The sequence below is a fragment of the Nyctibius grandis genome, chromosome 1 (assembly GCF_013368605.1).
Source record: "Nyctibius grandis isolate bNycGra1 chromosome 1, bNycGra1.pri, whole genome shotgun sequence".
NCBI classification, from domain to species: Eukaryota; Metazoa; Chordata; class Aves; order Nyctibiiformes; family Nyctibiidae; genus Nyctibius; species Nyctibius grandis.
Window position 1 is genome coordinate 25,873,146 of NC_090658.1, and position 14,342 is coordinate 25,887,487.

Below are 14,342 nucleotides of genomic sequence, written 5' to 3' on the forward strand. Positions count from 1 at the left end.
TTTTAATTTCACGGTGGATGTAGGAGCAGCACTAAAACTTTTATTGAGAAATATAGGTTTATTCCAAACGGTGTTTTTGGACAGAGAGCATTCCTTATTCCTGTGCTCCAGACATCTAGAAAATGTAGTGTGGGTTGACATCAGGAGTTGCCTATTTTGAGACTTCAGCCAGACATTACTTGTTCTATGTCTAAATTCTGGTAGAGCATTAAAAGTGTAGGAATCACCAAAGCCCCTGTCTGTTGCTCTCTATAGATGGTCTAAGATGGTGCAGGGTATTGGAGAAACAGATTTTTAAACCACTTGATTGATGACTTGCTGGAATAACTGGGGAAGAGAGGGATTCCCTGTGAATAGAGGCCTCAGTCATGAACTTCTTGGCACTTCATATTATTTGATTTTTTCCTACTGTTTCGTGTTTTATTGTTGCGAATTTATGCAACTTTGCGTAATGTGCTTTTGAGTAGTATGACAGCACCACAAGTGGAAGAAGTCCCCTTGGGAAGATGGTAATGTCTGGCAGGCTACTGGCAACAGTGGTCTGTGATGCACTGTCAGCTGAAATCAAGATTGTGGTGGAGATGAGGCTCTCTGTTCCAGCATGTTCCTTGCTATCTCAGGCTGTGTTAGGAAGGCTTGCCCGTCATGTTTGTGTGCATACTCCAAACAGAGGTATGAAGAGGTAGAAATTATAATTTAACAAAGAAGTCTGATTTCTATAAAGGCCTTGATTTCTGGCAGGTGAACCACTGAATTAATTTTCATTTTTGTTTTAGGTAGGGTTTTGTTTCTGTCTCAGAATTTTGGAGGAGGAAGAAGAATTTTTTTCACTGGAAAGCCAGATTAGAAAAAAAATCCAAAAAAGAAATCTTTATGGAACACTTATTTTTCTCTGTTTCCTCCAAGTCTCAAATTAAAACTTTTTTCAGAGGTATGTTTCTGAAACATTGTTAAATTTATCCTCAAGGAGTTGCTAGAAATATTAAATAAAGTGAAGTATACTATAGCTGTGAGCTTTGTGAGGTTTTCAAAATATTTACCTGATATATTTCAGAAGGTGAAATCTACTGTTTTAAACTCTCATGAATCCTTTTGTCTGAAATAAAAAATCAAATTTGGGGGCTTTAATGTAAGCTTCAAGGAAAAGCTATAACATAAAACCTGTTTATAAGTCATCAGGGAATAACTGAGGATATTGCAATTTGAGCCTCTCTCATGTAGGTTTTTTGATCAGAGAGCTAGCACTGTCCATGCAATGACAACACAGATCAAGCTGTGTTTTTCCTATTACTTAAACAATGCAAATAAATTCAAATACATTTGTGACTCTAGTTATTTGAGCTGGCAACTTCCATGTCTTCTGAGTTTGTACAAACTGGCCACATATTTATAATATTTTTTACAGTAACCATTAAAAAGCAGTAAGGATAAATGATTGAAATTCTGGTGAAGCCTCCTAGCTTTTTGTGAATAAGCCTGGTAGGGCACAGTTGACATTTTAAAACTCTTCCTTTCATCACCATAAGTCAAGTAGTGAAATATAATCCACGCTCTATTCAGAAAGACAAATAAACACATTAATTATAATAATAATAGAAATCTTAGCTGTAACTAATTCGTGTTGTTGCTACTCATGCGTGCTCTAAAATAAATGTTTTTATTTTGTCTGTACAGTAATGTGCTTCAGCAGAGAAAATTGATGCGGTTGTATAGTAAACTGTCTGCCAAAGGATGCCAAGCTGTGTTTTAAAACATGAGCAGATCCACTGTGTTTCTATTTGTGCATCAGGCAAACCACTGAAAGTCCTGCAACTTCAGTTTATTATCACTGTAACACTTCTTTTGGTTTCTGTGGCACTGATGCTCTGGCTTTTTTTCCTTGAGGTCTTATTAGAGGAAAAGAGTGATTAAAATCTCTTGTTAATAAAAAATAGTATATCCTCTGCAGTGCAGTTGATCATTCGCTTGTCATTACATGTCTCAGTTTGCACTTGAGAAATCTTAAGAAACTCCAAAGCAGCAAATCACTTCCACGCATCATCTCCTGCCAGCTGTACTGTGTTGGAGGACCAAACTACAGGCTACTCAGTGGCTGTCAAGTTGTGCAGTTTATCTGTGGGATGGATACTGAATACTCTACCTTGATGCCAAATGGTAGCTCTGTTTTTTTTTCTGGCTGGCAGATGCTCGTTGGCTTAAAACAATGCACCAAAAAGAAAACTTATTTTTGCTCTAGTGCCTCTACTTTCCTTGAATCTTTCTTCTCTCTGTAAAATGGGAAAATTTGAATTGCATGTCTTACTCAGGTAAGGAGGAGATGAGGGAAAAGAGAGGAGGGAAAGATTTTCAGTTGAAGCCAAATAGACACGTGGTGATCACAGAGGGAGTTTGGCTCGAGTCTGACATCACTGGCTTCGAACACCAGGGGTAAATACACTGTCCTTAGTGGAATTATGCTTGAATACAATTGGTAGGTCTCTGTGACACGGACTAACTTCAGATCCTCTGGTTCTGTTCAAATCTGTTTGGGGGGCAGAGAGAAAAATCAGGCCAAGTTTTTTGTGTTTAAATTTTAGCAGCATTTTAACTGAGCAATCACCACAACAGAGACCGGCACACTGAGAATCTGTGTTTGCTTTTATAGCAGTTAGTGTCTCCCACTGCTTGGAGGTGGAGAACAAATCCCGAGGGCACAGGCCAGTGTGGGTGCTTTGGGGAGCTGTGCTGGGAAAGTCATTGCACAGGTGTGGCAGCCGCTGTGAATCAGCATCACAGGTAACAGTATTTGCTAACACCTGATTTCCAAGATATGCTTAATGCTGCCTTGCTGCTGAGGTACCACCAAGCAGTGTTTCATCATTCTAGCTTATCTTTTGGTCTGCTGAGACTATGTCAGGTCACAATTCTTCTATAGTTCAAACATGTAGACGAAGGCAGATCTAGAAGGGACCTGAGCTAGATTCTGGTGTTGGCTGCTGTGAGAACGATTACTATTGATTTGCAAATGATTCTAACATGAATATTTTGTCTAATGTGCTGAAAATCTATGGATTCGTGTGAATGCCATCAAAGTCCATACTGACTTGGAAGACCTTCAGCACATGAATCCATGACCTCATCTTCTCACCCAGCTGCTATCACACCGAAACTGTACCACGACTCCCAGAGACCCAGAACCCAAAAGTGAACTAAGTACGTTGTCAGTCAAAATATTCCACATAGAGTCATATTTTTTCAGAGTAGAGGTGGAATATCTTCTGCCTGTGAGAGCTCTTCAATACTTCCTGTTTGTAGGAGTGAAAAAAACTAAGGGTTGTTCTGGTAGGAACATCAAGGCAATACAGCTGTAATGTGCGAGCGTGGGGTTTTTTTCGGACAGAATCAGCAAAACACTTGACTAAGTTGCAATAATCAGATCTTCATTACTGGTCCTGCTTTCAGGAGACAGAGTGCATGTGGCTTGACCTTTTGCCTGACTCAGTCTGAATTTGCAGTGGTAACAGAGAAATCCTTTTTCACTTTTAAGATGAATAGCAAATTTAATATGGAGAAAAAATTGGGAAGGAATAAGTACAGAAACAGAAGGTGCTGGTTTTATAAAATCTTCAGTGTTTAAATATATCAGGGTTTGGGGACTTGTTATTATAATTAAAACAAACAAGCAAACATAAAAGGCAGAAAACTATTTGGCTTTTTAGTGCACACTGAGCTGATGGTGGAAAAGGTCCTCAGCCCACAAATCCAGCAGGGAATATAAATGATTGATGGTAAAAGCTTAGATCATCCACTTTAAGTGTGATTGACAGACAGTGTTCCTGGCAAATGTCTGTAATTCAGCAAGCTGGGAATGAGAAATGCAAAATACTGACAAACAAACGGCCATCTGCATTTCTCTAGCTTTTTAATCTTTCTTCAGAGGTAAGGTGAAATATATAAAGCCTGGAGTTATTTGTAAAAAGAGGCTTTTGACTCAGGTTCTCTAATGTAGCCATTAGACTTTGCCAACCACCTTCTGACACACTTAGAAATCTCACCTTACTCTTCTTGCTTTCCAATTACAGATGTTTTTGATAAAACACCCACTTAATCTGTCCTCCTTTTTTTTCCCCTTCCTTTTTCCTGAGTGATTGAGCTTACTTTATGGAGAACATATAAACAAAGGGAGATGGTATGCAGTTCCTTATCATGTGTGAGAGGACAATTTTAATCCACTGCAGATACTCCTGGGTGAAATTTTAATTCCTGCTTACTATAAAGACTTCCTACTCCTCCTTTTTTCCTCAATGGTTCTATGAATGTCAAACACAAGGTTTTTTTAGAATCTGACAATCTAGATTGATACTTTTGGTATGTATAATTTAGAAAACATGCTTGATAGAAGCAAAGCAGTGTGATGCCTGCACACGTGCCTTGCTTTGGAAATCGAACTGTAATGTAGGATTGATTTTCGACTAGATCACTGGCTGTTAACTCGATTAACTTCAAGGAAATTGTTAATGATAGAAAACAGTACAACTTCTTGCTTTAGCCTGGCTTGTTTCTTAAAAATTGAGGCTTCTGTGATCTGACTCAGTTTGTGATTCATGTGCTGCTTCTCTCTGTTTAGTTTGGCTCAGTGGGCACCCAGCAGACGCGGCTCCTTCGTGTGCTGCTCTTGCTGCCAGTGGGAGGCGGCTCCCTGGGGTGGCAGGAAACTGCACGAGGGGGAGCTTTTGGGGAGTTACAAATAGCAACGGGGAAACTGGGGTTGCTGTCACAGGTGAAGGACACAGTTGTGTTTTTCTGTGTTATGCGACAGGCAGAATTAAATTTTTAAAAGAGTAAGATCTAACGATCTTCTGCTGCATGTCATTTCTTATGTAGGCAAAGAAGCACCATACTGTTTGTACTTGTGTTGTACTAATTATTCTTCATGCTACAGGGGGCCAGTGAAATAATTGTTGTCATTTTAAGGAAGGGAAACTTGTCTGGAGATGTTAATAAATAAACTTAGAAACAAGCTAGAATTCCTCTCCCTTATGCTTGGACTACCAGCTCTAACTGTTGCTCATCAACGATGGCACATTTCTATACTTGATAGATTCCAGAGCGTTAATTAAAACAGTTGTTTAGCTAATTGCCTGGAAGATTGCAAGTAAAAGCATATTTATTCCAAAGGCAAACAATCCATTTTTACCCAGTGAAGCATATCAGTTTTTATGGTGCATAAAAATCGTTCCTCTTCCATTTTGAATACATTATGTGTTTGTCTGTCTAAAAGCCTTGTAGATTATGATCTATTTTAAATGCAAGGAAGCTTTTTTCTTGGGCCATTTTTAATGTATCTACTGAAAAAACATATGTTAACATAATTGAAAATGTGAAAAGTCATTGTTGTTAAAATTAAAAGTTGCTTACTGCACTGGGCTGTTGGGCCACCACTATGCTTACTGATACGAAGCTGTTATAGTATTTCTGGTTGTTGACACTGTCCTATGTAAAGAGTCTTGAAGTGGAAGAAAGGGTATCATTATAGTGCCTTTACCTAACTTTGTGGGGAAAAAATGTGCTTATGGAACAGGTGATTTCAGTATATGTATGCATTTAAAATGGAAACATAGTTATGCTCCTCCACAGTGTTTGGGGACTAAATTGGTCCCTGGCAGGGGGACTGCATAGGGCTTTTGTGGAAGACTGGGAGCAGATCAGTATGAACTACAGCTTATTGCACTACAGTGTAGTTTACGATCAGGTTGGTAGCTTCTCCTCAAAGAGAAAATGCTTATCATCTAATGGAAGAGATTACGTAATGGTGGAAGTTCAGCTCAAGGGCTGAGATGGGAGTTCTGGGTTTAATTTAGAAGTTTTCCTGACCTCTTTACTCATAATAGTTCTCTTGACTTTCATACAGATTTTCATACATGATTATTTATTTAGGGAATGAAATCTAAAAGGGCCTGGGTGAAGTCAATAAATTAATATATATTTTGATGCTTTGGCTTTAAGAATTGCTACAGGCAAAGTATTACTTATAAGACAAGGGACCCTCTGGTCTATCCCTACCACAACTTTATAGACATTGTGAGTGTATTTCTTTGTTGTTTGTCTTAAAAGGGATGTGCTGTGGTTTAGATGGTTTGTCTTAAAAGGGATGTGCCGTAAGACAGCAGAGGTTTAAGAGGAAAACACCATTCAAAACAAGAACAGTGTAGGTTTTCATTATTAAGGTAACAACTGAATATTCTCATCTTGTTAGCATTATATTTCGAGGGGGACAAAAAGTTGACCATTACTCTGTAAAGGAGCTTGTAACTTTCTCCTAAACGCTTCCTTTTGTGCCCAGCCTGAGCTGCGGTATAACCAGGGAAATCCTGACTGGGGGCTGCTCCTCAGGCAGATTTTTAGTATATGTGTCCTATGTTGTAGTGCCCAGGCCAGTGCAAATGCCCTCGTTGCAGTATTCCTCAGTAGGGGTTTCACTGGCTGCCCCAAGCTCGTAGAGACAGGCACGTGGGAAGGTTGTAAGGAAATGATCGATGATCTTAAAGGTCCTTTCCAACCAAAACAATTCTATGATTCTATGAAAAGACCATGTTTTCTTTCTTCCAACGTGTAACAGCTAAATATTCTTGCCTTGTCACTGTTATCTTGGTGATAACTAACCTGTACTCTTCTTGTTTTGGACAACGTTGTTATCTTAAACCTCCGCTGTATTATATGGGGGCACACATGTACAACCCCTGAAAGATTTTGTTGAGACTCTTACCAGCTGCAAAGCATTAGAGCCACCAGAGTTGTGAGATCTGCTCTTTTATACTGTTGCAAAGACAGACTTTTCTGGTGATGATCTAGCGAACTAGGGCAAACTTACTTTAATACTGATGTATAGTAGTGTTTCGTTACAGCCTGTAACTGCACTGACATATTATACAAGATGGTTTTACTGACACAATAATGGGTAATTGTTATCCACATTAAGAAAACTCAACAATGTAGATATAAGGAAAAAATTATTTACATGCCAGTTAAAAGAAGAAAGGGAAAAAGCATTTCCTCCTAATTAATCTCTCTGAAAGGGATCAGAAGAGAAAATGAACCAAGAATGAACTGCTTTTCTTGATTTTTAGAGGAAAACCTTTACTGATATTTAAAGGGGACTTGTCACATGAAACACTTTTTGATTGTGGTTTATTCTTATGAAATTTTGCTGGGCTGTTGTAATTAACAAAAAGAAGGTGAAAAGTTTATCAATGAAATATTTAAAAGATTTTTTTCCAGACAGAATTTTTTTCTGACCACATAAAATAGAAGAACCTTGAATGCATATGAGATGTATGTTCTTTTATATTTTTGGTGGAAATAGTACTGTTATTGAAAGCAATGCTGCTGCTTTTCTCTAGGCAAAGGAGACGTTTTTGGTGACGTGTTCTGGAAGGAGTCTACCCTCGCCCAGTCCTGTGCTAATGTAAGGGCTTTGACTTACTGTGATCTTCATGTGATTAAGAGAGACGCCTTGCAGAAGGTGCTGGAGTTCTATACAGCCTTTTCACACTCCTTCTCCAGGAATCTCATTTTGACCTACAACTTGAGAAAAAGAGTAAGTAGCTTTGATTTTAACATACACCATATAAATGATCACTTTTAAGGACTGTCTGTATGAAAAAAAACCTGAATTGTTGCATTCTGGCATTCTTTGCAGCCTCTCTTATAAGAAGGTTTTTCAGAGCTTGCCTAAGAGACACTGCTAGCATGTAGAGTCAAAAGGCCGTAAGTATTTATTCCAGTGCTGGTTTTATAGGGAGGTGGACTGTGTATATGTGAAAGTATTTTACATTCTATGAAGCGGACAGATTCCAGCATATTTGCAAACTGTCATGCACTTGTGATAAACAGTGTTTGCTACTTTCTGCAACTTTATTTTGTAAAGCAGCTAAAAAGATGTTAGGGGTATTGCCTGAAGTTATAAGGAAAGTGGAAGGAAAGGTATGAAATCTAATATATGGAATAAAAGTCAACAACAGTAATCACAATAGAAAAGTAATATGAACATGACTGATTCTATCAAGAGTTTTTTCTTTTAGTATCATTCACATTTTGGAATTACTTTGCTTATCTATAATGTTTCCATTTTCTTATCCTTGATTTTTTGGCTCTTTTCATTCCTTCCTGCGTGCCAGTTCAAGGTATCTTGTCAAACACACATCATCATAACTTAATATCCCACTTTAAATTCTGTGTGTCATCTTCAGTGAACCACCTCTGTAGAATTTTATTAAAACTGTGGTAGGTATAATTCAGTTGATATGGTTTTATGATGCAAGGTAGAAGACAATAATATTACCTTGAAAAGAAATACATTGGAGCACCTATACAGGCTTTAAAATATTATGATATAAAGGTACTTGAGATCAGCCAAAGAAATATGTTTGATAAGAGGTTTTTTTGTTCCTAAAAACCGTTCTCCATGGTAACTTCCAGGTGCCAAGTAAGTCCTAGATAATTACACCTGAAAAATAAAAAACTTTTTATCTTTGAAGTCTGTTTTGTAAAATTAGACTTTAAGCCTAGAGTATCGATTTTTTTTTCTTCTATTTTTTTTTTGTACCTAGAGTTGGCATACTGAAATTAAAATAGTGTGGTGATATTTTCTATCTGCATATGTTATCAATAACAAAGAATTCAGCTTTTCAGTATTGGGCAAAGAAGAATGTGCTATCCACACTTTCTTCAAATAAATCAAAGCTCTGGTAGAAAATTGATGTGATTAAAAACTAAGAAGCAAATTTATACTTGAGGATTTCCTCATAGGACATTTTTTTCAAATGACATTGAGTTCCTGTAGGACAAGGAGAAGATATACAGCTGCAAGAAGATTGAGACATGTCCTGTTAAAAACTAAATTTAAAAACCAGCTACTTACCTGGTGTTAGTTAATGTAAGAAATAAAAGAAATGGAAGAATTTTGTATTGAGGTGAACATAAAGCATCAGTATCGCTGACTGGCATATTTTAAAATAACGCTATGGGTAATGTGGTACGATGGTCTAAGAATATAAAAAAAACTACTGGTTTTTTTAACATCAGTAGAAATAACAAACTTTGAGGCATAGAAGGACCAACTCTCTTAAAGCTCACAGTAATGCTAGCAGAGTCGCATCATTTTGGATCTGCTCTGAGCCAAAAGTCCCAATTTTAGGATCAAATGCCTACTCCAGAAGTGACACTCTTTCCCTCCATGTTCATTGGCATAGCTTTTTCCAGCCCAGGTTACAAAACCTTCTTAACCACAGTATTGTAATTTCTGTGCTGTCAATTTTCTACACAAAATGTTCCTAATAAAAAAGTACATTTTATGATAGCAATTTCCATCCTGTTATTCAAATAATTGGATTTTAATTGAGTTACAGCCAGCAGAAAAGTGGTGTTGATTCATAATGGAAGTGAGAGTTTGATGGTTCTAGGTTAACAGACTGTAATTTTATTTATTTTATTGAAAGAAGGCTGATTGCAATCAGAATGCAAATGTTAAATAATATATACTTTTGGAAATGCATAGGAGGTACGTTACTTTAGAGATTGGAGACAATGCACGTTAGAAGGCAACTTTTTGGAGTTTGGAATTTAATCGGGTTTAAGTATCTGTGAATCTCGTATAGAAACAGCTGCCCAGCCTGTCGCTTCTAACACTTCTCCTGCTCTATTTCTTGAAATGGAATTTTGTAGAATTCAAATGAGCTGGTACCTTCTGTGAGTTACGTTTGTGATGTATTGCATATCCTTCTGAATAGAAATACCAGAATTACACTTGTCAGTAAACAATTTCATATCTGGCTCTGAAAGTGTTCAACTAGTTGAAGTGCAGATACTGTATATTCATCCCAAATATATTCATACAGATTCCAAATACATGAAGAAGCAGCTTTGGGGATTTTTTTTTTTTTTGCCTGAAGGATCTCATAGGTATATTTTTAGACTTGGTTGTTCCTCTGAGGTGTCCCCATCTCCAGGGTGCGTATGCCTTCATTTGGCCATGGTACTGAGTCTCACTGCATAGTGCTAGCTGCCTTCAAGCCAAATTTTGTTCAGCTTAAGCGAGCTTTAGCATTGGTCCACTCTTTCACCATGTTCACATATTCTTTGGCTGTTGGGTCTCCTTGTGGAGATGGGACTCCCTGTCTCAGGCATTTCAGCGCCAGTGAGCAGTGCTGACCTTACAGATGTCCCCCACACTTATTGTGCTCTGGATCCACTTGCTAACGACTGCGACAGAAATAAGCGGACATGCAGGTGCATTGGAAGGTACCAAAACCACTCAGTCTTGACCTTAACTAACTCTAGAGCTGGATTTAGGCAAAGTATAAAGCATCTTCCCTTTCCTGCCTCTTCCTCCATTCCTTGTGCTGCTCTTCCTGCCAGTCTTGAATGTGCTTTGAGCTGAGCTAGGTGGGCAGGACGCTTCTGTCTGTGTGTCCCTTTATGCCCTCCCTAGAACAGGGCAGTAGTTAGGAAATGTTACTGCCCATGAGGTCTGAGGACTTTGCTCCGGCAGGGGGATTGGACTAGATGATCTTTCGAGGTCCCTTCCAATCCCTAACATTCTGTGATTCTGTGATTCTGTGATTTGTGGCCGAGGCAGGCGCTTCCAGTGCTCTGTCCCTGGCATGCCGTAGCTTGCTGTCTGTGCTGTGAAAACAGTTCCCTTTCACTCACTTTCTTGACAAACATCGGTGAAATATCTTCTTTTCTAGAACTGTCAGCTCACTGTCAGTTGACTCCCCGAGCAGTTTCCTCAAGTGACTAAAATCCCTCATGAAGTTATTAGCTGTCTAGTTACCTCTGGCTGGAGCTCAAACTTGGAAAACTTTTTATTTTTCCTAAAGGGGAAGAGAAAGGAGACCTTTAATTAACTCTTCCTGCTGCCAGTCACTGAAATTTTCATCTAACTGGAAGCAGGGGGAGAATCAGCTACTGCTTCTGTCTCTCCATCTTAAGAAGCTGGAGCTGCAGTCTGTGGCTGCAGGTGGCTGTATGTCACACTCAAGGGCTTTGCAGCTGAAAGGAAGCTTACAGAGGATTTCTCAGCACACTTCCTTGCTGTAACAATGTTGTGGAATTAAAACAGGTTATCTTGATGTTTCTCTCCATTTTTGGAATCTCAGAGAGGAACCACAGTATAAACGCTGGGGGTGTGTGGGATGGTCAAGTGAGAGCTCACTCTCATGGAGGGTGTGCTAAATAAAAGAGAAATATTGCAGGTTTAGGGGCAGCAGGATTCACAGGCTGGATGGAGATCCATTCTTCCCCAACAAATATTTAAACACTTCTGTGTTTCCAGCCTGGACTTCATAGCTCTGGGATAGTAGAAGAAGAGACAAGCTTGCATGATAGCTACTTGTCTTTCGCTTGTGGTGAGATGCATGTTTGCTGGCACCTTCTTTAGGAATGTGAAAGGCCTTTGGCAGCACTTGCAAGCGTTCTGGTTTTGGCAGTTGCTTCTTTCCATGTGTATGAGCTTTGTGACCAATATTAACTTACACTGGGTTGTACCACAGTGTATTTGCTCAGTTCATTCTGCTGCAGCCGCTCATTCTGCTGCAGCCATAAATGATGTTATAGCTCAAATGATCACACATGCTACATAAAAGAGAATTCTTATACATAATTTATTAAGCTGAGATTTCTCTAGTAAGCCATTTTAGACTGGATAGAGATTAAATGACTAATTCTGAATGCTTTGGAGTATAATGATAGAAAGCGCAAGTAGTTTTTCCAGACGTTGAAATTTGTGTCCTGGAATAAATGAAAGAATGCAGTAGGAAGTAGATATGTTATTTGGGATTTTGTAAGACTGAAAGAAATGGCAAAGAACACTCTGCATTTTTAAAAAGCAAGCATGATTTAGTGATTTAAAGCGAAAGTTCCTAGTCAGAAGATATTTCTTGAGAGAGCAATGATTGCAACAGAGTAGTCTGTCTCCCTGCCGGTGTAAGATTACTTGCTTTTGTACATGGAGTGGAGTGGTGTGCTTATTCCATGGCATTCCAGCTGTGCCAGTGGACAGGGCTCCCACCACCTCTTTCTAAAACCATTTTAAAAATAAAATTGTTCTTTCCTCTTCAGCATTAGCTTCACCTCTCTTCTTTTTATACTGTAAGCTCTAACTAGAGAGAGAACTTCTCTCAGATCAAACATTTCAGCTAGGAGTGCTTCAAGCCTTGATTGTAAATATCAGGGGTGCTTGGCAGTAGGTTGTTTTCAAAGAGGTGATCCACGGCCTTGTATTCTGCCTTTCCACATGACAAGTTTTCCAATTCTTTTTCATGATACAGGTTCAAAACAGTATCCCATAATTCTTTCTGATATGGAAGGCTGAATTCCTGGAAGATTTTAACAAAGCTTTCTTAAAATTAGTTAGAACAGTGAAAGGTTTTAATTTTAGAATATTGGCACATTTGATGATGGATTTCAGAATGGTCAAAGTGACAGCCTGCTTCTTTCTCTTGCCTTCGTACTCACCAAAACAATCCCACAAGTCCTGTGGGAGGAGGGGTTTGATGCTTGACTGGCGTGCATCTTGCAGCACTGAATACCCAGGATGTGACTGAGATGTCTGGATGGGCCTGTGGCTTGGGAGTTAGCTGGCCAGGAGATAAAGTTGTCATCTTCCGAAAAAACTTCCAAATGTAAATAAACACTTATGTACTCAACTCTGTTCTTTCCCATGCTGCCTTTTAAAAGCAGTTCAGGTAGTTGAATGCTCTTCCCTGTTTTCTCCATGCCAATCTAAGTGAAATATAATTTATTCTGTTTCCTCATTAGTAGATTCCATATTGCATTTTTGTATCTTCTCTCTGGCCTTGGACAACTTACTTAACTTGTATCTGTCTCTTAACAGATAACTGTTTATCTAGCTCACAGATTTTTGTGCAAGTCATCTTTACACCCTGGGCTGAAAGTGCTCTGAGACATGTTGCGTGTTGTTAGGTTTGCACGTCTGCTATGGATAACTTAAGTGATGTGACTGTCAATGAGTTGAAACACCATGCTCTGAGGAGGATGTGCCCCTGGATTTCTTCCTTCTCCTCTCCTGCAGCTTGTTGGACCCCTTCAGGTGAAGCCTTAACACCCAGACTTGGAGAGGATTTGACCAACTGCAAGCATTTAACATTCATATTTCTACAGTGATTGTAAGTGTTCAGTCCAGAGTAACTCCATTAGCTTTCAGAGACATCATCTTAAAGTTTAGTTTCCAAAACTTTTAAACTCTAAAGTTATTTCTGTTCTATTTAAAACTGTATGGCCTTGAGCCTTAGTGTCCTCTGCTTGTACAGAGGAGGATCTGGCTACAGACAAATAGGTTACATAGTGGGAATGTATCTGTACGATAGCAAGACATAATGAACTAAGAAGTTCTAAGACAATGTGGTGGATTGGCCTTGGAAGGTTGCCAGGAGCTCACCAAGCCTCTCTATCACTCCCCCTTCTCAATAGGACAGGGGGAGAAAAATATGATAAAAACCTCATGGGTCGAGATAAGGACAGGGAGATCACTTACCAATTACCATCATGAGCAAAACAAACTCAACTTAGGGAAATTAACTTATTACCAATTAATCAGAGTAGGATAATGACAAATAAGAACAAATCTAAAAACCACTTTCCCCCCACCACTCCCTTCTACCCAGGCTCAAATTCACTCCCAACTCTTCTACCTCCTTTCCTCAAGCAGTGAAAGGGTTTGGGGAATGAGGATTGTGGTCAGTTCATAATGTTTCGTCTCTGCTGCTCCCACCTCCTCACTTTCTTCCCCTGCTCCAGCATGGTGTCCCTCTCATGGGAGACAGTCCTTCACAAACTTCTCCAATGTTGGTCCTTTCCACAGGCAGTAGTTCTTCAAGAACTGCTCCAGCATGGGTCCTTTCCATGGGTGCAGTCCTTCAGGAACAGACTGCTCCAGTGTGGGTTCTCCACAGGGCCACAGGTCCTGCCAGAAAACCTGCTCTTGCATGAGCTTCCCTCAGCGAGCTGCAGGTGGATATCTGCTCCACCGTGGGCCTCCTTGAGCTGTAGGGGGACAACGTGCCTCACCATGGTCTTCACCACAGGCTGCAGGGGAATCTCTGCTGCAGTGCCTGGAGCACCTCCTCCCCCTCCTTCTTCATTGATCTTGGTGTCTGCAGAATTGTTTCTTTCACATATTCTCACTTCTCTCTCTCAGCTGTTGTTGTGCGGTGTTTTTTACCCTTTCTTAAATAAGTTATTACAGACGTGCTACCAACATCGCTGATTGGCTCAGCCTTGGCCAGCGGTGAGTCCATCTTGGAGCCAACTAGAAATGGCTCTGTTCAATATGGGAACAGCTT

At 39.5% G+C, this 14,342-nt stretch overlaps 1 protein-coding gene across 1 annotated transcript in view; it reads left to right on the plus strand.

Moving 5' to 3' along the window:
• The window catches only part of KCNH1 (potassium voltage-gated channel subfamily H member 1), a 196,867-nt gene that overhangs the window by 107,660 nt on the left and 74,865 nt on the right, over nucleotides 1–14,342 (plus strand). The window contains exon 10 of the mRNA XM_068400769.1: nucleotides 7,380–7,576. Within this exon, the coding sequence (XP_068256870.1) occupies nucleotides 7,380–7,576 (197 nt within the window). The remainder of the gene's footprint in view (nucleotides 1–7,379; nucleotides 7,577–14,342) is intronic.